This window comes from Bacillus rossius (genome assembly GCF_032445375.1).
Source record: "Bacillus rossius redtenbacheri isolate Brsri chromosome 4 unlocalized genomic scaffold, Brsri_v3 Brsri_v3_scf4_1, whole genome shotgun sequence".
NCBI classification, from domain to species: Eukaryota; Metazoa; Arthropoda; class Insecta; order Phasmatodea; family Bacillidae; genus Bacillus; species Bacillus rossius.
In genome coordinates, this window is record NW_026962010.1 from 8,656,732 (window position 1) to 8,683,307 (window position 26,576).

Sequence of the window (26,576 nt, forward strand, 5' to 3'; positions counted from 1 at the left end):
CATTGCATAACACCGAAATGTAAGTTATTGCACCATGTAGCATCAAAATGCAAGTTATATCATGGAAATAGTAGCATTTAACCAACACTTAATTCAAATTAAAAAAAAAAATTATGTTTAAAATTCAAGAAATGTAGTTACTGGACAAAATGTTGTACCAAAGTGCATGGATATAAAAATTAATTTTTTAATTGTGGACCTCTTATTAAATCACTTAAACTCGTTAATTTATTATTATTGCTCTGAATGTTTTGGTTTTAGACCAATTTCTTACAAATTATTTTATCGTAAAAAATGTAGTATATAAATTTTAACACTATTTTGGCAGAGTATGTATATGAAAACATTTTTTTTTAAAAAAAAAACCACAATACAGTGATCCTCTGTTTTAAAAACAAAATTGGACTAAGAATCAAACCATAAATTCTTGTCTTTTATTAATGTGCATGTCTACTATCTGCTCTGTAAGATGAGTAACCCGGAATCGAATGTTTGTAAAACTTGCCTAGTACTCATAGTGACCTGTAAATATACTAAAATGTTTATAATGGTGCATGCGTAAACATTTACCCTACATAAATATACACACAACTCAAATTTATTAAGCCCAGTTAATATTTTATTATGTTTCAAACTACTTACTATTATTGTTAAAATACTTTTTTTTTAAAATGGTACCTCTATTTATAATATGCATTCATGTCAAAAGTCCTTAAAGTCATTTAAATGGAAGTCTAGTAGCACAGAATTAGGTTTTCTTTTATTAAAATCCTTGCTTTCCTGCTCAAGAACAGGAATGAACTAGACTACCTTATAATTCATAATTAAAACTGTTTGTTTGACTAACTGAATCACAATCACTTATCAGAAGTTAATGTTCTGTTTTTCCACCTCTTGGTATTGCATACAAAAATCTTTCATAATCTCAACATCAATATGTTTCTTCCAAAAAAATATGTACCCATAATTAATTAAAATGGTGGATGCAGAGAAGAATAATAAGTTTATGTAAGGTAAAAGGAGTTTACTCATTTTTATAAGGCTCTATTACTAAAATAAACATTAACAAATCAAGTTACCAGGAACATTGTCTTTAAAATAACTTCATAGCACAACACAGACTGTCACCCATTATCCGAAACTTGAAAATAAAGTACATTAAAACACACTTCAGCAATCTGAGCACCAATAAATTTAAAATACATCAATCCCTCACTTAGCACGTCTTTAGATTGCGCCAATTCATTTAGCACAATGCTAATTTTACTGCCTCAGTCTTGAATAGCCGTTTGTAAATTTCTGTTATCTTAAAATTGCCAAAGGCAAAAAAAAAGTGGGGCATGGCACCACAAAGTCTAAGTCTATTTCTACTAGGTAAACCACAGATGTACCGGACTGGGTCATGATGAACTTCAGTTTAGTCAGTGGCCGAGAACTTGCACGCACAAACACAAATCAACGTCTGCCCATTCGTCTGCCGGTAACTGTACGTGCGCAAGCACCTGCACTTGGAATCATGGCTTCCAAGTGAGAGCGTAATGCATCGTGTTCAAGTATTATGACATGCAGAATGTCATGCAGGCCACACTTATGTTGGTTGCACTTTAGTTTTAAGCAAATCAACTGTGCGCACAATCATACGAAATAAGGACTCTAACAAATGTTTATATAAGTCTGATGCTATTGGTTGTACTAGTGGGAATATATTTTATATTAGATACCGGAACAGAAACGAACAGATGATTCACATGGAAAAGGTTGTTGTATGAAAGGTGCAATGAAAAAAAAAAAATCATGGGCGTGACAGGATTTGTGTGAACCAAACGGTGATAAGTGAATAAGCACTTATATTTTTAAAAAATTAAAATGTAAATATCCAGACAGTAATATAGGTTTCACTGCCAGAAAAGGAAAGTTTGTGAAAAGGTATGCCATGTTAGTTGAAGGTTATGCCCGGGCGGGCAAGCCAGTCGGATGACTGACGATAAGTACATAACCACCTTTCTCCCATTACGCGGTGTTGTATTTGTCATACAATGTATTCAATGGTATAATTATAGAGATAAATGGTGTGACATATTTATCATTGATTGTTATTCTACACATTTATATTACATAAAGAATAGATTCCTACACATTTTGGAACATATTAAGTAAATTAGCCTTGCTATTTATGGAGACTAATGCTTCAGAATACCCGATTTCGGATAACACAAACATTTTTTAAGAACCCATTAGTCGTGCTAAGTAAGGGATTGGTGTATAAAAATTTAAGATTTTGACTGGTAAGATTACATAGTAAAATAAACAATAATATTCATTAAACATTTACAGAACCAAATTTCAAGAAAAAATTACGCTTATAGTTTTATACCATTTAAAACATAATGCTACAATTTAAAGTTAGAAACAGAACAGTGACTCAATATGGTAGTACTCTACCTTTGAAAACACCATCTTGATCAATACCAGCTTCATCCAATCCTTGCTCATTGATAAATCTAACTCGAATCACACCTTTGAGAGCTTGCGAAGGTAATAAAGCTAGTTGTCTATAGCCATCTTCAACTATTCGAGATCTAAAAGAAGGGAAAAAAAAGAAGTGGTAATAAACGTTTCTTAATAAACCATGGAAGAAAAAGAATTATAGTAGAACCCTGTTATAATGTAACTACTGATGTGCGACATGCTGCGTACATCTGTATTTCCAAAGCCGTCAGCCCCTCCCTTCCTAAACACGTGTGCGGGCCACCACAGACGGTGCCGCCGACCACAGTTGCATCACCTGTTGACGGGGCAACCACTCCAAGGACCGGCGAAGCTGGCCGACCCTCCCCGATCTGCCGCTACCCCTCACCTATCCCCAATCTGACACTTCCTACTTTGAGGTGTGCCCATGGCCACAATTGCAGCCATGGCACCAGACAACCCTGCTACAGCCGTGATGCATGCAAACTTTTTACAATAAAAACCCCCGACCTAGAGTGTATAGGGCTTGCCCTGAAAAGCATCCGTACTCCAACCGAACCTAGCTACTAAAATGCATGCCAGAGGGCCCACAGATTTGTGAAGGGGCTCACACTGGCACAGCAGGATGAGAGGGCTCGCGAGAAAAAAAAAATATTGAGCTCAGGCAGTTGGTGCCCTAGAGGCACCGTGGCAGCCAAGCCTTGCTCACCGCATCGAACAGTGACCCAGCGCAAACTCACCGTGCTACGTAAGAAAGCATCGACTCGTCCGGAACGCACGTCTACCAGCCGTGGCAAACACTTCTCCGGCAGAAGTGTGACAAGTCCAGAGGACAAGAACGATGCTGAGTTAGAGTCCAGGACGCTAGTTAGGTTTGCCTCTGTATAGGCAGTACGGACAGAGTCTGTAGTGCGTGACAACAAACAATACCAGACCAGTGTGTATCGGAGACTATCTAGAGATTTAATGAGCAAGTGACAGTAAATGCCATTTGCCGAACCAGAGTCTGTCGATTCGGGGAAAAGGGACGTTCTCGGGGAACCCTTCGTCACGACATCCTACTGGGCTGGCTCCAGCTCCAGGGGAGGACCAGCACCCAGCAACCCCATCCACTTCAGCCAGCAGAGTGAGTATATCAGCATACGCCCTTCTCCTACCGAGGCGGGGAAAAGAAGCCTCTCCACACCCTACCGACTTGTTCGTCCCCCAAACCCCGACCACGAAACCGAGACCTGTTCCAGTGGAAGGGGACTACCCGACAAGGCCCCCTGGGTCCACGCTAAAGACCGAGACAGAGCCCGAGCCGCGGCTGAACGAATGAGGAGTGTAGCCACGACTCTGCAGCTGGTAGTCTTCTTTCCGACACCCATCAAGCCCACCCCCACTCTGACTCCCCATACCAGGGAAAGCCGCCCCTCAAAGCCTGCTCCAGTCAGCTCACAGGGATCCCTCGAAGGACAATTACAGGGCATCCCCCGCTGGGGATATCTGCCCGAAATCATCAGACCGTTCCCTCCACCTCTGGCAAGACAGTTGTCATAGGGCCAGCTCAACCACAGGCAGCAACCCTTTCGAACTGTCAAGTAAAGGTGCATTCCACACTAGTGGTACATTACGCCTCATCAGTAACGCGACACTGCTTATAACTTAATACTTTTTAAGTCCCAACATTTTTTCCATACGGACAATGTATTTATTTTCTGCGTAAAGTTTCACGAATGGTGCATTTCCTGCTTAAAACATTTGCTTTCTAAAATTCCTTAAATATACAAAAGTTAAAAAAAAAAAAAAAAAATACTCTAACACTCATCACATCTGTGAAGTTTAACATGTTCAACATTTCTCTTTACACTTTACAAACATTTTTATTTATAATCACTGTTATACCATCATAGAGGTAGATAGTTCAAAAAGATTGTCGCTCGTGGACGTGCTTTGAGGTGGGCGGTGGCATGAGAAGTGTAAACGGGTTTAATACAATGTCTTGGACATATGCCACTGCAGTTTTGTCCTGTTTGTCATTGACAAAAAAATTAAATGAATGCAAAATAAGAAATAGAAATGAAAACATAAACCCACCGAGAACAATTCTAAATCAGCTGATGATGAACAGATAAACCTACCCTAAATAGGTATTATGGACAATACAATGACGACAGCAAAGGCGATCACAATCAAACTTAAATATGAGAGAGCACAAGAATTCTGTGTGCGTTTACGTTTTCATTTTTATTTCTTATTTTGCATTCATGCCTTTTTTTCCTGTGACAAACAATGCAAAACTTCAATGGGTTATGTCCGAGAAATTGTATTAAATCAAAATTACCCACTGCATGATTCATTCAAAGAACACAGTGTTACCAGGGTCATTCTAAACCACGACTACTGCAAATTTCAAATTATTAAATTCTTATTTCAAATATTTATAATGTAGTGGGCTTAAGTGTAGTGTACAAATAATCTTTATTTGCAAGCAAAATACCGAACGATTTTCATGCCACTGCTTCCATTTTTCATGGGATTTCAAACACCCAAATCCCTCAAAAATCTGAACGCGAGCAGCTAAATCGGTGCTAGACTACAGACTGTACCGGGAAGAAGACCACCTACTGTATAGCAAATTCTACTGTATAGTAGAGATCAGATTATATGGTGAATTGCGATAAAACCGAAATTACACCAAAAAGCATGTCAAACACTGCATAGCACCAAATTGCAAGTTATATTATAGAATTAAGCAGCGTTTAACCAAAACTTAATTCAAATAAAAAAATCTTAATGTTTGAAATTCAAGGAATGTCACTATATTGTACCAAAGTGCACAGATCAGAAAAAAAAATGTAATAATTTTGTTTTATTGTGCGTATTTTATTAAATCAATTTTATACCACAAATTGTCGCTAATTTAAATTTCATTGTTCTGAATGTATCTGTTTTAGAACAATTTATTAAAAATTATTTTACTGAAAAAATGCAGCATCTACTTTGGTGGAGTAAGTTAAAAGAGTTTTTTTTATAAAGAAATAAAAGCAATAACACAGAAATCCCCTGTTTTAAAAACGAAATTTGACTGAAAATAGAAGCATGAAATGTTGCCTCTACTTAGCAGAGACCTTGCAGCGGTAAGCGGTACCTGTGCACCATGATGAGCGTCGACTGCAGGGACACGCAGGCCGACTCCGTGAGCCCCAGGACTGTCTTCTCCTTGGCCACCAGGCGTCGGAACAGCCTCACCCGCTCCTCGTGCGGGATGATGAACGGCATCTTCTGCAGGAGAATCTGCACGGACGAACACGCAACGCGTCTCGGTACTTTACTGCCGGCACTTTCATGTAGTTTTGCTTCATTTCATTTGTTTAATTACATCTGGGTACAAATCATTTCATTTGGATTGTGTCAAGTGTTTTTGTTTGTTGTATTAGGTTTCCGACACATTTAGGTATATATGTGGATGTATTTCATTTACCTACATTTGTATCGTTTAAGATTATTTCGGTTATTTCTCATTAATATGTTCAATTAGGTAACATTTACACAGATTTCAGTTCTTTCCTTTGATAAAATTTGTTACAATTCAAGCATTTAATCATTGAAATTCGATTCTATTGAAGTACACTTATTTCGTTATAAATTGGGTTCTTTTGATGCTTTTGCATGTAATTTTTATTTAATATTATATTTTTTATTACATTACTTGGGTCCTGTTTACACTTGACACTGTTTACATGCGACATATACCACACATATTGAAATACTGCATGGGAAGCAAGTAAAGTTTGGCGAAGGCTGACTTTCAGCTCATCAATCGATTTATGTATGTATTAACACTACTGGTAGTCACAAAATATACTTAAAGGGAACATACCCCATCATTTTGCATTTGGTAATTTATTTTTTGATGGTAACTTCTATTTACAAACATCTATCCCAATTATTAGCCCCAAAATACATAAATTAGAATTTTATAAGCTTTTATTACACACATTTGTTAGGTAATACTGAAATGGTTCTGCTGCTATAAAATCACAGATTCCTTCACATAAGCTCCTTCAAGTGACATAATTTATAGTCGCATCAGGACACCAATACTGATGCCAAAGTTCCAAAGTAAGGTCTTTTGGTAAAATTAAAAAATATATGTACTATATATATGACAAATTTGTTAAATATGCCAATTTTACATACATCTCTATGGCCACATGGCACTCTTTTTAAAGCTCTAGCAAAAAGATCAAGCCATAATGAAATGCTCAGCGTAAAAAACACTTTTAGTTGAAAGAAGTTTCAAACTTCATTTTTATGTACGTAACTGACGATACTGTGTTTTATGCAAATGAGATGGTTTAGAGCTACTGTGCACAAGTAAAAAAAACATAAACAGCTAAGAAAATAGACCAAAAATACAAAAAGGTATTCAACTATTCATAGAAACTAATATTTGTCATCCACAATCATTGAAAGCAAAATGAATCAGTTTGTTATTTGGTTCAGAACCAATCTATTGAACAAGTTACCTGAGGTGTCTTCTTCCCTTTCTCTAGATCATTGATGAATGTGCTGACCCGTATGTCTTTAATGAGCCAGTGATTGTCTGGTGTGTAGCTACGGCGACAGTCTCTCCTGTACAGCACCATATGCAGTGTGTGCGCGGATTGGAACAAGGGGTTTGTATTCAAGCTCTTTACGTCTGGAACAGTTAACACACTTGACATTAGTACCACATACAGTTCTTTATAGTAGTGGCAAAACAATCAGGTAAACTGCAGGATATCCAAAACCATGGCGACAGTTGAATTTACTCTTAAACAAGGAAAAAAAAAATAGTAGTCAATGTCTGTAGTTTCTGTAAATAAGTTATTAAACTACAAACACTTTATAAAAAAAAACATTGTGTAAGAATGATTTCATCTTTTGCCAGGCAGATATTCCGCATCTACTGAGCTGGTTACCTACAAACTTTTTTTTATTGCTTTTCAAAAAGTTTAACATATGCATACAAAAATCCTTATAATCAATTTAGTTTTAGACCAAGATCAATGTTTTTAAATCAAAAGTTAGTATTCTGAAACTATATTATGAACACAAAGCATAACAATTCAGAAAATAAACAAAAATTATTATATCTTAACTGTTTCTGAAACAAATAAAAATTTGTATCCAGTGGCCAACAAATTCCAACCACAATATAAGCCACAAATTATAAATTAACCATACAAGCAAGCACCAACAAACACTCAACAACAAAAAATCTTACCAAAGTTTTTAACGTTAGAGACAGAGATGTTTAACACCACACATCAGTAAATTGGGGAAAGAATAGTCTAGGATAAAGCATGGAAAAGTGAAATCAGGATGGCTGCATTAGAATTCAAACCCAGGTACTGCTGATTGAGGGTAAAATGTTTTAGCACTCAAGCCACCTCACTCAGTTCGTTTTCATTCAAGTCGCGAATAGTAAAGCTTACACTGTCCTCGTAAACAGCTGCAGTGGCCCATCGTTTTTTCCGTAGGGAGAGGACGTTTAATTAGTGGCTGACAGTTTGGAGAAGGTGTTGCACATCTTTCCCTGTGACTGACTGGCTAAGAGAGACAACTCATGGACAAGGAAACACATCACAAAATGCACTTAAGCATAAGCAATAAGTAATAAGCAATAAGTAATGGTTCGAAGTTCTGACACCACCAGAGTAAATGCTGGAAATAAGAGGATAAGAAGGAAGGGGGAAAGGAAGAGTGAAGTTCTTGATCGGAATGGACTCAGTTCTGGATCTCTGGATTTTCCCACTTATCAGGTAAGTATTTCCTTAGTCTGGAGCACGGTCATATAGATAGGTCTGGCAACTTACCTTCATTCTCCATCAACTTAGTGAAGCTCATGGCGGCTTGCTAACTAATGATGCTAGTAGTAGGTGCCTCCTTCATTATCATTGGATTAAATGGGAGTTTCATATGAAAGTAGGTATATTTACAAAAAAAAAAAAACTGTTTTGTTTTAAACATTGGGACAAGTTTAGGGTTTTTAATTTATTTGGAAGCTTTGTAGGGTTTGAATACATAGCAATAACTTGTAACTTTGCCACAATTGTCAGTTAAAGTTTTAATCTGACAAGATACTATTTGACCAATATTTTTTCTTTAATTTTTAAGTCAGCGGCATGGTGGTGTAGTGTTAAAATGCATTGGCTGATTAATTATTACAGAAATTAAATATATTCAAACAAAATTCTAGCAAGTAATTGGCTACTCTGCTTTTTATTTATTATCAGAAGAAACATTACATTTATCCATTTTCCAATAAAATAATACGTATTTAACTGTTAAAAAGTATTATCTTGTATTTAATTTTTTGGCAGAATAAAATCCAATATTAAGTTCCCTTATATAAGTTTAAAAATAAGATATTATTATATGTGAATCACACGAGAACAAGGAATGGTGATTTAAAACTTAGGAAAGAGATAAATTTATTTTGTGTCTCAAACTAATGAAATTTAAGCCCAGGATTTACAAATGTACAGCATACACTATTGTTCTATTTAATAAGTAGGCAACAAAAAATTGTTCTGTTAGGATATATACCTAGTTATTATTATTAACACACACAGTAATTACCTACTATACAAACCACAATAGTACTTACTGAGCAAATTTGTTGTAATTCCTCTGTACAGGAAATAGTTGAGAAAGTATGACATATTAACAAAGTCTGCTAGTCGAAATGGTTCCTGCTGTTCATACATCTCTATGTCATCTAAAATCCTATTTAAAAAAAAGAAACATCATTTAACCAAATAATTACTGCAAAATTAGTAAAGAATAAGTAGCTTTGCAATTCAATTTTATGGTTTAAAAGACTTGAATGTGTATGCAAGAAATGACAAGACTATTTGGAAGGCTTTTATGTAAAATGCCACCAAGCAACATTTAACAATTTTTTTGAGTTACCTACACCAATAACATTTGTTCTAATAAATATAACACAGCTACTTGTACCCTGTGCATCGTCTGCAATGCGTTGCCCCAACCACCGTCTAGCTAGATTTAATACAACAACCATAACCTTACAACCTGTTTTTTTTTTTTTTTCATTTTATGCCTAAGTTGCTTGGTTCCTTTTATATAAAAAACTATCCATTTAATATCTTGCCATACATGATGTAGCATCATACTCAACTGAAGCATCAATGGTAGTAATTTGAGTATTAATTTTAATTCAGAGTTCGAACCTTTTTTCAGAAAATTGTGACATTATACACTCAATACATCAGGGACGTCGGGACAGGGGGGGCAGCAGGGGCGAGTCGCCCCCGTGCTGTTATGCATGGGGGGAGCGAGAGTAGCATTTCCCCCCCCCTTTTCCCAGAATAAATGTTTGGTCCTAGTAGTATTTTTCTCAACCAGTAGTTACTAACATTGCATTGGTGATCACATTGATTAGAAAATCAAATTTATGATTGTCAATATACTGTAAAATGATTGCAAATTCCTAGATGGTATTTTATTTAAAATGTAATTCATCTACTGTCAGATACTATGTCATCAAATTCTTGGAATGGTATATTTAATATTTTGCTTCGGAAACTCATTGAATAGCACAATTTTGCATCTAAAATTCCAAAATTTTCCGGGGGAGGGCCTCCGGACCCCCTACTCTAGGACTGAGGTAAGTGTGATACATCTTTTCGCCCTCCCACTCATGAAAACGTTCCGACGTCCCTGCAATCCAAAGCAATTCTCCATGAGAAAAACGTCGAGAGATGGTTGAACACACGCTCGGCACTCACGTGACGTAGTGGGTCATGCAGTCGCAGAACAGCATGAGCATCTGGAACTCGGGGGCAGAGCACTTGGTGTTGACGGCCAGCAGGTCCAGGAAGGACCTGAGGCCGCAGTTGGGCCCCAGGCTGCAGAGGAACTGCCACAGGTTGTAGAGCAGCCGATCCTGGTAGCACAGCCCTGCACCACACCGCTGACACTTGGCTCACCGCACTCCGCTGCCTTCTGCCAGGTGCACACAGTTTCTTGGACATACGCCCATTGCAGTTGTGCACTGTTTGATATTGAAGAAAGGGGGTCGTCTGTAAAGTCGGTTTACGGACGATAGTTTAACGTGACAACGTCATAACATAAAAATTGATGTAATGATTGCACACTTTTATGAATAAAATTGAATTATTTTTATTTTAATAATAAAAGAATTAATACTTGAAATTATACTAGTAATCAGATTTTTAAAATGCAAGAATAATTAACCTTTATTGCCGAAATTGTTGTTGTAATAAGCAATGAACACCACATTAACTTTTCACTTCACTTTATAAACTGTCGACGTAACAGTTCACGTGTAGATGAATTGTAATTATTTTTAAAAACTGGCGTTTAGCTATAAAGTTTAAATATAATTATGAACAAGTTTTCATATAAATAAGTTGTAATCAAATATCTATCATCAATTATATGAATCATCATAATTTTTTAGTCAATTGTAACATAACCTATTATTACTGCACTCGCCGACAGCGTAACGGAACAATGAGCATAACGGGACTCAGCGTAACGGAACAATGAGCGTAACGGAACAATGAGCGTAACGGGACACAGCGTAACGGAACAATGTGCATAACGGGACACTTTTTTGTGCGTGCAGCCGGAATTCATCGATTTATTAGACGTTTTCACGTCAAACAATTCCAAGAATAAAAATGAAAACACAAACCCACAGAGAACAAGCTGATGTCAAACAGAACAACCCAATGATCAACCTAAACAGGTATTATGGACAATACTAGGACAACAGCACTGGCAAAAACATTTGAATTTAACTGTGCTGTCGTCGTAGTGTTGTCCATAATACCTGTTTAGGTTCATCATTGGGTTCATCTGTTTGACATCAGCTGATTTAGGCTCATTCTCTGTGGGTATTCATTTTTATTTCTTGATTTGCATTCCTGAATTTTTTTTCCATGACAAACATTGAAAAACTGCAATGATGTATATCCAAGAAATTGTGTTAAATCGAAATTCCCCAGTGCATGAATAATTTAAAGAACCCTCAAGTACTCCTGCAAACTCACTGCAGCCAAAATTCCTGATTTTCCCTGTCTCATCTGTCCACCTGGCAAAATAGCAGATACATTACAATACTCATTATTACAAAAACACATTTCAAATAACAAACACAACATGCAAAATTGACTACAAAATGTTTTTTTGCAAAATATACATATCTCATCAACATAAATTCTATCAATACTATGTAACCACCGTATTTACTCGCACATAGGTCGCCATCGCAGATAGGTCGCACCCATAATTTGAGGTCTTGAATTTGGTATTTAAGATTCCCCTCATAAAGGTCGCACCGGTAATTCATTACCGCGCCGTACGCCCTGCACCGTGCGCGGAGAAAGGTCATTGTACTCGATCAGCTGCTGTTACGGCGCACCTGCTGGCTCTCATTGTTCACTGAGCTGCGCATGCGCAGTATAACTCACTCAACGCTCCGCCCAGACTCGTGACCTTGCATCAGCAGCCAGCCAATAGATGCGAGCTTAGCGGAAAAAAAATATATAAGCTCCACCTCCCGTGTACCAGTTTTGTCCAGTTCTAATACCAGTTTATTGGTATACGCACCAGTTTTCTCGCTGCCGTGACATGTTCAAGTTTACGTCCATCTTGATGTCTTGATACCAATAATTAATTAATTACGATCCCCAGAAATAAATTGTTAGTTTAAAAAATATGCGTCAACTGTACAATACTTCTGAAATTATAAAATACGTATAAAACAGTTACCAAGACTCCGCTTATTTTATATTGTGAAGTTTGTCTCGTACCAGTATTTCGGCTAAGTTGTGACATAAATACAGTATCAGAAATTAACAATCAGCCACGTTCATACATTCGTGAGTTTACGTTTTTCCCTCGTGCATTTTAGATTGTCTCCTGCTATAATTACTCAGACTTTTACACGCCTAGGCTTAAATTATTACAAGTTTAGAAATAAAAGCAACTTTTCATGTTATAAAATATGTATATTTTGTGATTTAAAATGTTCATTGCCGCCTATAAACGTTACGTTTCTCACAATGTTTTTAGGCCTACTAGCTAATCTTATCTACTCTTAAAGTACCCACGGTATTTTCTGGTTGTTTATGGTTGTTACGTGACGTAAATAGCGGGATGGATTCTATTTTTGAGTCGTAATTTGCGTGAAAGTATTGTATTGGACTAAATGGGAACTAAACGGAACCTGAAGAATATAGTGCAAATAACGGGAAAAAGTAAATAACGGTAACGTAAATATAGGGTTTCTCTGTATGTGTACATTGTAAATAAATTTGCCTATACCTATAGAAACTTCTTTTTCGCATTTTAAAGCAAAATATTGCAAAAAAAATTCCTCAAAAATTTTTAAAAATTTTTTCTTCACATATGGGTCGCACTTCATTTTTTCCCCATCAAATCTGGTAAAATTGCCGCGACCTATATGCGAGTAAATACGGTAACACTGCAATTTTGAAGTGGAGGGAGGGAACTAACATGGTTGTGTGATCAAATTTTTAATTGCTACATTAATGTTTATGATCAGCCTAAATACTATGGATATTTAACTGTGCTTCAAATTAATACAGTTTTTTGTAATGTTTGCATCACTTTAGTTTAATTTATGTTAGAAAAAGTCAAATAAACAAATTTGTGATTAAAATACATTCAGTTTTAAGACTTTAAGATACTGCTCGGCATAAAAATTTATTGTTACTGTTCTGTAACTAAAATAGTGTTAATTTCCTTGTGTTTTCAAGGCTTTGAAGAAAAAGTTTCAATTCCCAGAACTTTCTTGTCTGCAGAAGCCCTGCATTATCAAAAACACTAAAAATGATATCATTAAAGACTGTACAATGCCTGACCAGATCATTGTTCATACCATAGTATACAGCGTGTGAGTTGTACCATTGCATGCTACTACCCTCTCCAATTTCACAGAGTATTCTTATGACATAATATTTTTCACTAAGGCAGTTTATTATAAAGTTTGTCATGCAGACCTAGTTTTGTTTTAGTACTTTAGTCATTAATATTTTTTTGTAAAATTTAATTATTTTATTTAGAAAAGCCACTTAAATACAATTTGACTGGTTTTCACGCTGCTTGCTTGGTTATCATAAACGTAATTTTCATTATTTTATTTCATTTAAATGTTATTTTTATAACTACATTTAAGTGTGTATTTCCTTGAGTGTTTTTAACATTTCCAGAACATTTGGTATTGTTTTGGTAAAAGCAAGGATGAAAGGAGCGGGTCAAGGTGCTGCCCATTTTCCAGACAGTTCACCATTCGCCGAGATGTTCCGGTGCTTTCTCTAAAAATTCTTATGATGGGAAAAACTGCAGGTGTTGCTCATACGGGAAGCTGTAAACATATCAGGTTATTGTTGCAGCCAATCAGATAGGACTTTTGTCATTTGTATGTTTTCCTTTTTACATAAACGGCTAGATGTAACTATACTATAATTGGTGTAGTATTGTGTCCTTGCATGTAATAGCTGTGCTATGATTGGTCTGTGAGGACACGCGGCTGCCTCTAGGCAGTTACATCATCTCGTCAGTCGTTGTTCGAGTGTTTGGCCGCTCACAAAAATAAATTAAAGGATAGGGCATACAATTTCACGTCTGGGTGCCGGGGCTGTGACGCTGCTAAGCTAAACTCTTGTTTTTTTTTTCCATTTTCGGACATTTCTGACTAGAAGCTAGGCCCCAGATGTGCAGTACAGGCCCAGGCTGGTCTGTTGGTCCATCAGGATGTAATTCTTTTTTTTTTCGTAACTAGACGACTGGGTTGCTAGTAATGGTGGGAGCAGCGACAAATTTTGTCCCTGTGACAAGCTGCGATGTGGCTTGGTACAGAATTTTTTTTGCCTTTTTTTTTATTTAATAAGAGTACATTTTGTATGTGAGTTTTGTATCTTGCGGTTAGCCAAGGTTGAACAACGACCCAAAGGGTACTTAAATGAACGTCCCTACCTTCAGCTAGTTCAGAAGCTGGGCTATAATTTAGAGGTACAGTATATTTTTTTTTTAAGTGAAGTTGAAACAATTTTTCATATAATTAAGTAAATTAACTTTTCAATTAAATTCTGAATCTATTTAATTATAAAGTTGGAGGGGTAATGTTAATGACCCGGACTCACTTGCTACACAATTTAGTTAACAATTTGGTATGTTGTCTGATCATGTGCAGTACTGTGGTTAGTTTATTCAATATAATTCAAATAATAGCTTTTTATTCTTTTTTATAAGTATTCTTGTGTTTGTCATATGTTTTATGATATAATTTACATTGTTTAGTGGTTTTTTAAATGTACTGACAATTTGCTCACTTTAAGGTAAATAAGCCTCTAGGCACTACCATGTATGATCAACCTCATGCTTTGGAACTTGCACCTAGAATTTTGTGACCACAGTTGTCTGTATCAGCCCACAAACAAGGATCCAGTAAATGTTGTCCATTGTTCAGAGACACGAGTCCTTTGGCTTTGTACCGTGAGTTTGTGGGCAAACACGAGATTTACTTGCGAAATATATATTTTAATAATCAACCCTTGAAAATACAAGGAGGAACCTGAAGTGGAGTCAGTGAAGAGGTTGTGCGACTTGCCTGTAAATTTTAACATGTATCTGTTCTTGCGGTCTGAAAATGGCGGCCATGACGACTCATAAATATTAGTGAAATATTAATAAAATAAGTTAATATAAATTGGTGTCCGAGAAACGTTATTCCGGTAACCAATCATTGACACTAATACCGTATTTTAGAACATTATTTTTTTCCCTCCAGAGCTTAACTAATGTCTGCAAGTGTTCACGGACGTCCACTGAAGACGGAATGTTTGAGCTAGCTGGGAGGTCCGGAGTGTGACGGCTTCACCGCCTCTAAGTGACGCTACCTGTGAGGATGTCCAGCCTCAGCTGAGTCATGGTGCCGAGCGCCACCTGGTAGAGGGAGCACAGCAGCGCCACCTTCGTGCACTCGGGGCTGCCCAGCTTGCGCTGGTGCTTGCTGGCGCTGGTTCGGTTCGAGCGATGCTCCAGCGCTCTGAACATTACACATTACAAACCACGGTGAGCTAGACTGACTGGTACATCATACCTTCTACACTAAGCAATAATGGGTCTTTGATCCCAATATTCTCAAGTCTAAATATTGAATTCAAATAATGAAAAAAACAACTTTACATCTACCTTTTTATCTGAATCTAACAGGGTTGCTACTAACTTTAGATTCCATAATTCCCTGATGTTTGCAGCTTCTCCAGATATGAATCAACAAGTTTCCCTGATCTTTAAGACACAAATTATTCCGCGGCTTACTTGGTGTTGCTATTTGGAGGAAAAAGATGTACATGATTTCCCATGAGTCACGATTCTTTAAATGGTACGATCCCTCCTAACAACTTGTGAATCGACGGTTCTGATTCCATGTATAATCAGTGGGATTGAAGTACCAAAGAATCGACATGTCCATCCCTACTTAAAACTAAACTCATAACTCCGAATCCATCTGTACAAAAGTCTGTACTTTCAGATCCATTACTTCATTCGTAATGAAATACATACGTCAACTAGTAAAAATTGAAGACATTTCGTCATCAATAATCCACCAGATGACTAAAAAGTAATAAAAAAATTCCGATAGAATTACAATTATTTAAAGTTAGAAATAAAATTTTTTAAATAACATAACATCCTGAACAACTCGAATAATTTTTCAATCTAGCATATCCACTACTATAATATGAATTTTAAAAAAATGTAGAAAAAAATGTTATCAACTGGAGAGAAATATCCTTTATGCACAAATAATAGAAGAGCCTTGCTGGAACCAGAGCTGCTATTGGTACGCACTGTTCAAGATAAAGTCACACTTTTTTTTTTAAGTCAAAAATAAAACTTTGAAATTCGAGACATAAAAAATGTAAGATTATTGTAAGTATGAAGTTACTCTGCCGATAGATAGTGCCACGTCATCTGGACCAGAGCGTACAGGGGGAAGGGGGGGGGGGGGACAGGGACCTGCGCAGGATGTTGCCGCTGGTGCCCGCGGAGAAGCCCGGGCTCTCCACGTCGTGGTTGGCCTCCGCGAGCCGGGCCAGCGGCCGGGACACCAGCCCCTCCACCATGCTGTCGCTCCACAACAGGAACAGCTGCTCCTTCACGTGGGGCATGGCCTCGTACACGCTGTAGTCCACGCTCTGGGCGAACCACCCCAGCACCGGGTTCCAGAAGGTCGTCTTGGACCGCTTCGACACCACGTAGTTCTGGATGCTCTCCAGCAGCCTCGAGATCACCGTCTGCGCAGCGTCGCCACGCACTTGCGGCCGTTATCCGTCACCGTTCAAGGTTCCTCCACAACATTTGCAAACTAGGTACATTTAAAGGCAATATGGGGGATCTGAATTGTTGCCCCTTGGAAGGGCAGCCCCTCAGGATTTTTCTGACACTGGTTAGTTTAGGTTAGGATAGGATAGGATAGGTTAGTTTAGGTTAGGTTAGGTTAGGTTAGGTTAGGTTAGGTTAGGTCACTTTACAAACTAACCAGTGTCAGGAAAATCCTGAAGGGCTGCCCATCCAAGGGGCAACAATTCAGACAACCTTTCATAAAACACTACTGTCAGAAAAATCCTGATGGACTGCCCTTCCAAGGGGCCAGTTTTCAGGATTATTTAAACACTTAAAGAAACATGTTTTCAGAAATTGGATGGGCTGCCCTTCCAGTCGCTGTACAAACAAACCATTGCCAGAAAAATCCTGATGGGCTGCCCTTCCAAGGGGCAGCATTTCAGTCGCCCCGGCAATATTATAGTAGATTTCACACAACTACATAATCACTTATTCTCATAACACCAAAAAGCTGAACGAATACACTTATGACAGGTAATTTGTACCTAAAACTAGTTTAATTCCACAGGCGTTACATCATGTCTTTGTGATTATCAGTTGAATCAAAAATATATATTTGTAATTATAATTATGTTATTTTTTTTTAAGTTTAAAAATTGAAAAATATTATTGAAGCTAAAAACATTAGTGATAGGACGAATCACAATATTCTCCAATCAGAATCTCGAATTAAAATCGCAAAGTATCTCAAATCTACCCCTCGTATCTGAATTTAGGTCTCATGGGTCTAAAATATATTAATGCACAAGACATAAAATAAATTAACTATGTTGTCAAAACTTTGCACCCCTTTAAATGTTTGTTTCACAAACTAAATTTAAATAATCAATACATACTGTAATTAGTAATTATGTATATTTACAACGTTACCATTAAAATTATAATATTTTGGAAAATAGTAATAGGATAGGTACAATGAAAAACGCAACTAAACCTAGTAAACTTTAAAGTAGTCAGCGAATTTCTGTATTTAATAAATTTGTTCTGATATTTTTCGTAGAATATTGTTCCTCGAATTTCAAATCTTTCAAATACTAGAGATGTGATAGTATTAAAAGGTTCAGGGATTCAACTGGACAATCCGTATTAAGAATATTTAACTTTGCATTAGTCACTATTAAGGTTCTGGTCCACATGCGGAGTTTTCCTGTCATTACTCTTAATTAAGAGAATCCCTGTAAATTAATTCTGATAGCCCTCTTGCATTTGTGGTTGGATCACAAATTTTCTCATCACATATATATTAATCATAACTTTCAAGCTTAATTATATATGTACTCACTACTTATGTACATTTATGTGAAATTGAACCACTATTAAATAATATTTATGAAAAAAATCTGTTCATAAAATTGAGGTGAAACATAAAGAAAGAGAACTAACATAATAAATTTAAAGGAATATCCCTTAAATTAATAGCAGAGAAAAGAAAAGAAAATAACCAATTCAGCATGTGAGATTGAGCCTTAAGTACATTCATGAACAAAATCAAAATTTTGTTTAAGTAACTTACTAATCCAATAAAGCTAGGAAAAACAAAATGTAGCTTAGCCATTTTGAACTATATATAACAACTATAATACTCAAGTGCCATTTAAAGATCTATTATAATGCTTTTCAGTGGCTTATACTATAACTAGTTCTTCCATTCATTCATCATTTCCTTATCTCCATAGATGACAGTTAAGTCACAAAAACACATGCACTTATTTTGAAAATACATTTAAGTTACGATAAATACGAATAGTGTCTGGTGACATATTATATCTAATGAAATGAATAGTTATCTACTCATTTAAGTATCATAAATAGTTTTATATAGCAGGAAACCTGAGGTAGTCGGTTTTATTATCATTCCCTCAATATTATGGGGTGATGTTTGAGAAGAAATGGACTGTGGCATACTGTAAAGTAATACCCCAGCATTTGACAAGTGAAATCTGAATACCGTGAAGAAACTGACATCAAGATGGCTAGACCAGGATTCGAACCCAGGACATTTTGAATATGCATCCCCTGTTTCACCATTCCACAGCATTATAGTGACAAGAAGATTTATCTACCCCAAATGTAGGGTTCAACAAAGCGGAGAATGGCACAAACATGATTTGTGCGCATGTGCGCATGCATGAGGGGCAAGGGGGTGAGAACTGGAGGAATGAAAAGACAGCGAGAGTTAGTAGAGTGGGAGAGCGAAAGGACAAAGAAAAAAGAGAGAAACAATGACAAAGAGGGCATGTGTAGGAGAGAGGGGGTAGAGATAGAGAGATAGAGAGAGGGTAAGAGAGAGAGGGAGTGAGGTAGGAGAGGGAGATGGAGCAGAGAGAGGAAGAGGGGAAGATATAGAGGGAGAGAGTGGCACAGTGAGACGGAAGTTAAGAGGGAGGTAAGGTAAGAAGAAGGGAAGGAGAGGGAGTGAGAGAGAGTGGAAGAGATAGAGGGAGAGAGTGGCACAGTGAGAGGGAAATGGAGAGGGAGGTAAGGTAAGAAGGGAAGGAGAGGGAGTGAGAGAGAAAGTGTGGAAGAGATGAAGGGAGACAGTGACACCGTGAGAGGGAAATTAAAAGGGAGGGAAGGTAAGAAGAAGGGAAGGAGAGAGAGTGGAAGAGATAAAGGGAGACAGTGATACAGTGAGAGGGAGGGAAGGTAAGAAGAAGGGAAGGAGAGGGAGTGAGTGAGAGAGAATGTGACACAGTGAGAGGGAGGGAAGGTAAGAAGAGGGAAGGATGGGAGTGAAAGAGAGAAAGAAAGGAAGAGATAGAGGGAGACAGTGACACAGTGAGAGGGAGGGAAGGTAAGAAGAAGGGAAGGAGAGGGAGTGAGAGAGAGAGAGAAAGGAAGAGATAGAGGGAGATAGTGACACAGTGAGAGGGAGGGAAGGTAAGAAGAAGGGAAGGAGAAGGAGTGATAGAGAGAGAAAGGAAGAGATAGAGGGAGACAGTGACCCAGTGAGAGAGAGGGAAGGTAAGAAGAAGGGAAGGAGAGGGAGTGAGAGAGAGAAAGGAAGAGATAAAGGGCGACAGTGACACAGTGAGATAGGAAATTAAGAGGGAGGGAAGGTAAGAAGAAAGGGAGAGGGAGCGAGACAGAGACAGTGACACAGTAAGAGGGAGGGAAGGTAAGAAGGAGGGAAGGAGAGGGAGTGAGAGAGAGAGAAAGGAAGAGATAGAGAGAAACAGTGACACAGTGAGAGGGAGGGAAGGTAAGAAGAGGGAAGGGGAGGGAGTGAGAGAGGAAGACAGTGACACAATGAGAGGGAGGGAAGGTAAGAAGAAGGGAAGGAGAGGGAGTGAGAGAGAGAGACAGTGGCACAGCGAGAGGGAGGGAAGGTAAGAAGGAGGGAAGGAGATGGAGTGAGAGAGAGAGAAAGGAAGATATAGAGAGAAACAGTGACACAGTGAGAGGGAGGGAAGGTAAGAAGAGGGAAGGGGAGGGAGTGAGAGGGAGAGAAAGGAAGAGATAGAGAGAAACAGTGACACAGTGAGAGGGAGGGAAGGTAAGAAGAGGGAAGGGGAGGGAGTGAGAGAGGAATACAGTGACACAATGAGAGGGAGGGAAGGTAAGAAGAAGGGAAGGAGAGGGAGTGAGAGAGAGAGACAGTGGCACAGCGAGAGGGAGGGAAGGTAAGAAGGAGGGAAGGAGATGGAGTGAGAGAGAGAGAAAGGAAGATATAGAGGGAGACGGTGACACAGCGAGAGGGAGGGAAGGTAAGAATAAGGGAAGGAGAGGGAGAGAGAGGGAGACAGTGGCACAGCAAGAGGGAGGGAAGGTAAGAAGAAAGGAAGGAGAGGGTGTGAAAGAGAGACGGTGGCACAGCATGAGGGAGGGATGGTAAGAAGAAAGGAAGGGGAGGGAGTGAGAGAGAGAGAGAAAGGAAGAGATAGAGGGAGACCTTGTCACAGTGAGAGGGAGGGAAGGTAAGGAGGGAAGGAGAGGGAGTGAGAGAGACTGTGGCACAGCGGGAGGGAGGGAAGGGAAGACGAAGGGAAGGGGAGTGAGAGAGAGGGAGACAGTGGCACAGCAAGAGGGAGGGAAGGTAAGAAGAAGGGAAGGGGAGGGAGTGAGAGAGGGAGTGAGAGAGGGATACATATACACAGCGAGAGGGTGGGAAGGTAAGAAGAAGGGCAGGGGAGGGAGGGAGACGGTGACGCAGCGAGAGGGAGGGAAGGTAAGAAGAAGGGAAGGGGAGGGAGTGAGAGAGGGAGACGGTGACGCAGCGAGAGGGAGGGAAGGTAAGAAGAAGGGAAGGGGAGGGAGTGAGAGAGGGAGACGGTGACGCAGCGAGAGGGAGGGAAGGTAAGAAGAAGGGAAGGGGAGGGAGTGAGAGAGGGAGACGGTGACGCAGCGAGAGGGAGGGAAGGTAAGAAGAAGGGAAGGGGAGGGAGTGAGAGAGGGAGACGGTGACGCAGCGAGAGGGAGGGAAGGTAAGAAGAAGGGAAGGGGAGGGAGTGAGAGAGGGAGACGGTGATGCAGCGAGAGGGAGGGAAGGTAAGAAGAAGGGAAGGGGAGGGAGTGAGAGAGGGAGTGAGAGAGGGATACATATACGCAGCGAGAGGGTGGGAAGGTAAGAAGAAGGGCAGGGGAGGGAGGGAGACGGTGACACAGCGAGAGGGAGGGAAGGTAAGAAGAAGGGAAGGGGAGGGAGTGAGAGAGGGAGACGGTGATGCAGCGAGAGGGAGGGAAGGTAAGAAGAAGGGAAGGGGAGGGAGTGAGAGAGGGAGACGGTGACGCAGCGAGAGGGAGGGAAGGTAAGAAGAAGGGAAGGGGAGGGAGTGAGAGAGGGAGACGGTGACACAGCGAGAGGGAGGGAAGGTAAGAAGAAGGGAAGGGGAGGGAGTGCAAGAGGGAGACGGTGATGCAGCGAGAGGGAGGGAAGGTAAGAAGAAGGGAAGGGGAGGGAGTGAGAGAGGGAGACGGTGACGCAGCGAGAGGGAGGGAAGGTAAGAAGAAGGGAAGGGGAGGGAGTGAGGAAGGGAGACGGTGATGCAGCGAGAGGGAGGGAAGGTAAGAAGAAGGGAAGGGGAGGGAGGGAGAGAGGGAGACGGTGATGCAGCGAGAGGGAGGGAAGGTAAAAAGAAGGGAAGGGGAGGGAGTGAGAGAGGGAGATGGTGACGCAGCGAGAGGGAGGGAAGGTAAGAAGAAGGGAAGGGGAGGGAGTGAGAGAGGGAGATGGTGACGCAGCGAGAGGGAGGGAAGGTAAGAAGAAGGGAAGGGGAGGGAGTGAGAGAGGGAGACGGTGACGCAGCGAGAGGGAGGGAAGGTAAGAAGAAGGGAAGGGGAGGGAGTGAGAGAGGGAGACGGTGACGCACCGTGAAGGCCGGGTAGTACAGCTCTCGGAGCGCGTCGTCGCGCTGGATGTCGGCCAGGTGGACCAGGTTGCCCACGAGGCACAGGGCGTAGTTGCCCTCCAGGCTGTTGAACACGATCCTCATGTTCTGCTCCGAGCCCAGCAGGTCCAGGCTCTTCTCCAGCACGCCGTGGCCCACCAGCATCTGCACGCACTGCCCACAAGCGTGCTCACCTCCAGGCCGTTACACTCGTTCACATCACAGTCCTTGGCTGAGAGCAGCACAGAGCACTGGCGTAATTCCGAGAGTACCCTGAACAATACCCACGACTTACGGCCACATCCAACACGTTTCCCACTGTCCAATCTCACTGGGTCTGGCCTCACCTGGAATGAACATAACCATTGTTCTCCCGTGTCAAGAAATTTACAAAATATTGCAGTGTGATCAAAAAATTAAATTTTACAGAAAAATTTCAGCGGTATCGGTGGAAAAAAAAACATCACCAGATGTACATATAGGCATTTGTGCAAACATGAAGTTTAAATGCAAGACGCACTAGCAGTGTAATAGCAATAAGTAAATGAAAAATTATATTAATAGCATGAAATATATAAATTAATAAATTTAGATAAAGAACGATGGAATTATTAGAAGCATTAAAACAAAGAAATGAAAATAAAATGGTGTTGAAATCAAGAAATTAAAGTGAATGCAAACAAAATCAAAAACTAAAATAATGCTAAATATATAAAACCACCTAAAACTGCAATTTGCAACATTATTTTCTTTTCCATTTGTTTGATTACACAACTCAAACAAAAAATGTCAGGTATTGTGGAAAATTGTTCATTCATATTGAACTTACAATCATAAATAATCGTTATATCGCAAGTTTTTGATATGTCCAGGACATTTCGACGTGCCAATTAAAAAAGGAAGCATCAAGTATGTACCAAAGTATCAATGTATACAGTATCATGCCAACGGGATCAAGGGCTGAACCTGGATACGTTATACCTAGAGACTGGAAAATTTCACGGGTTCAATGACCTCCAGGATAGACTCCAATATCCTCTACACACTCGGGCAAATGCCACCTGTACATTGGCTGCTGACTTGTGAGTCGTCTCGACTGGGCGGCCTGTGATTCGACACTTCTATTTAGTGAAGTTCTCTAATAGGCCCTCAGTCCTCCAGATTAACAGTGAACCGATGGCAGAAGCCGCACTGAGGTGTAATTATTTGCATTTTAGCATAACACGAAATGAACCCGCGAATTTTTCAGGTCTCTAGTTATACCACATGTTCACCAAGCAGTGATGAGGCCACTCACTTCAGGCACGACATTCTGCAAGTGCAGGACCAGCGCCGGGACACTGAGGACGTGGATGACGAACATGGTCATCAGGATCTCCGTGAAGCCAGCCAGCAGCAGCGGCCGCAAGGCGAGCGTCATCAGCGCCAGCAGAGACGCGTGCTTCAGGACTATCTTCGCCTGGCCCAGGCCCTTCACCAGCACACCCTGCGAAGAGGGGAAAACCCCGGCGCAACGTTCGGGTCAGGACGTGCAGTGGTTCTCAAACTTTTTGAAGTCGGGCGCATCCAAAATCCTACTCATGACCGTAGGTACACCACATTCAAAATTCCTAAGAAATATGTTAAAATAATTAGTACTTCACAGACATATGCTGATGGGTCAACTCAAGGCTCATGTACAAACTTTAAAAGAGCGACTACAGTTTCTTACTGTGAACTAAATCACAGTTTCAGCAAAACATGTAGGTAGTCGTTCAAAAAAACACACAATGATGTGTTAAAAAAAAAAGAACGATATATATCCGTGATGAAATGGAACAATAGAGTAACGATATTCATTTTTATGTCTGGACACACATTTCTCTGGAAGACCACAGGAAGCACCCACATATATTGTTTACATGCATATATAACTCTCAACTATTGGGATAAGTCACACAAACAGCTAAAAATTTACATAACCAAATTTCCTTAGTAAATAATGTGTTCAATGCATAGGATTTCAAATTTATATTTTCATCACAACACTTTGATTATGTAAGTCAAATTACCACTTTTTTGACTGAATTGAATTTACATCTACATTCAAATTCAAAACTTAAGTTTACTTAGAACATAAGAGCTACCGAAAATTCTACCAAATACGATAATAGGGTAATTGTTCTGTATCACATACTGATGACATGATCCTGTGATGCATTATGCTGGCTGTTTTAATTTAGTACGTCAAAAGATCTTAGCCAAACAAAAATATCACAATACTATAAAATTATGTCAGGTCTTGTGAAATTTTTCTTTTAAATTCAACTTACAATCATAATTAAATTTTAATATATCACAAATTGTTGAAATATCCAGGATCTTTCAATGAACTAAACTAAAAATAGGAAGTATTAAGAATCACAGGATCAGTGTATTCAGTATAATGTTATTAGGATCTAAGTATAAACTTGATATGTGATACAAAACTTTTAACATAATTAGAATTATATTAAATCTTTTCCAGCCAGATTTAGAGACGAGAGTGGAAAATTTTAAAGCTCGAAAGGTTCTGGAAAAATATAACCACTTATTTTTCCAGAAAATTTTCTCTTTTGATTTTACCAACATAGATTTTAGAAAGGGTTGACATACTTTACACAATAATTTATTTTCTACAGATCAGTAGGTACTGTTTAAACAATATTTATTTTGTTCCTATTAGTTGGTAGCTAGGGTAAAATGGGTCCTACCCAACTCTCGAATGTTATGAGAGCAATTAGGTAGTAACTAAAGACTAAATGTATGTTTACTTAGGTCCTTTTTTTTTATATAAAAATTTGATAAAATATATATATATATATATTTGTGTTTCAAAAAAGGAATTTTTTTTTTAAATTATTGGAAAATTTGTACAAAAATAAGTACTTTTCCGGAACACTAAATCTCTTAAACTATACATACAAGTATGTTATAGAATTCCTTACTTTGAGAGTGACATAGAAACCCTTCGTGACGAGATGTCCCACGATGTTCGAGCACAGCTGGTTCATGGCCGGCTTCAGCGCGTCCACATGCTTGTCTAGCATGATCCTCCATGTGCCGGTGGAAGTGAACGCCACGAGCGTGTGGAGATGCAACGACATGGCTCGCATGTCCGAGGGCAGCTTCGGCTTCAGTTCTGCCAGGTACTCGCAGCACTTCATCAAGATGTCCTTCATGTGTGCGATCCACGCCAACGAGTGCTTCTTGTTCAACATCACTCCCACGTAGCTCTTCTTCACCGAGTCTGACTCCAAGGAAAGAACCAGGTACCTGCGACACACACACACTCCAATCTCCAAAAAACGAAAAGACTCGAGAATACAAATGAGAGAACACAACTGATAATATTACCAACCTGCAGAGTTTCTCAAATCTCTCTCTGTCCCTATGCTTACGCCACACCAGCAGAAATCTTCTGACGATTTGGTACACGTGGGATGCTGTCTGGAGTTCCGATTTCCCTTCATTCTCTGGAAATACTTCATCAAATTCTTTTCTGTAAGAAGCCACATAAAAATACAATCTTAAATTACTCCCAAATATATAGCTTCATATGTTCGAGTACATGAATAAAATACCCCATACAAAAGCAGATGGAGCAAAAAGATATATCATGTTGAAACTTAAGCAATTTTCAACATAACTTACAGCACTTCCTGTGTGTAGGTTTTTCTTGCCAACCAACCCTTCACATGTGCTTGAATGGTAATAGCAGCTGTTAATCTTCGCTTTTCTTGAGCTCTTTCTTCACGGGCAGCTTTGGTCTGTTCTAAAAAATTGTCTTTCGATGATTCGGCTTTGAACATCTTCGACTCCTGTACCGAGCATTTAGTATCAATGTTTTATTTTATTATGTATCAAAGAAAGTATTTAAATTCAACAGTTTTTTTATATTAAAACAATTTTTTAGCTATTAAAGGAAAAGCCAAATCAAAACCCTGGGTGCTAAGACAAGAATTTATATTAACTAAAACTTTTAATATTTATTTTTACATTTGAGCGAACATATATAAACATCACCCACACAAACACACACACCTGACGTTTCCATAAACATACAAATAGTACCAACAAAAACACCGATAAAGAAGAGATTAAACAAATTCCCTAAAATAATACAAGGAGTATATGAAGGATAAGAGTTACAACTCAACGTTAATAGAGAGGGAAGCCTAAGATGCACATAAAGTTCTGATTATATTTTTTTTTTTCCTAACCTAACTAAAACTAAGTGTATTTTGGAGGGTTCCGGGTTAGGGAGGGACCAACGACCATATACCTGCGCAAAAATAAAAC

General features: G+C 39.1%; 1 protein-coding gene across 3 annotated transcripts in view; it reads right to left on the reverse strand.

The window, feature by feature from the left end:
• LOC134541739 (ubiquitin-protein ligase E3B) overlaps window positions 1-26,576 on the reverse strand; it is a 50,458-nt gene extending 23,882 nt beyond the window's left edge. Inside the window, exons 1-13 of one of the 3 annotated variants that reach the window (XM_063385390.1) lie at window positions 26,560-26,576; window positions 25,929-26,095; window positions 25,636-25,776; window positions 25,223-25,550; window positions 23,554-23,742; window positions 22,239-22,430; window positions 16,543-16,820; window positions 15,417-15,565; window positions 10,254-10,425; window positions 9,110-9,228; window positions 6,984-7,156; window positions 5,603-5,748; window positions 2,443-2,579 (exon numbers count right to left, since the gene is read on the reverse strand). In XM_063385390.1, the coding sequence (XP_063241460.1) occupies window positions 2,443-2,579; window positions 5,603-5,748; window positions 6,984-7,156; window positions 9,110-9,228; window positions 10,254-10,425; window positions 15,417-15,565; window positions 16,543-16,820; window positions 22,239-22,430; window positions 23,554-23,742; window positions 25,223-25,550; window positions 25,636-25,776; window positions 25,929-26,086 (2,182 nt within the window). In that variant the 5' untranslated portion in view covers window positions 26,087-26,095; window positions 26,560-26,576. Of the gene's footprint in view, window positions 1-2,442; window positions 2,580-5,602; window positions 5,749-6,983; window positions 7,157-9,109; window positions 9,229-10,253; window positions 10,426-15,416; window positions 15,566-16,542; window positions 16,821-22,238; window positions 22,431-23,553; window positions 23,743-25,222; window positions 25,551-25,635; window positions 25,777-25,928; window positions 26,447-26,559 lie in introns of those variants that run through there. The other 2 variants (XM_063385388.1, XM_063385391.1) reach the window with 2 other exon arrangements.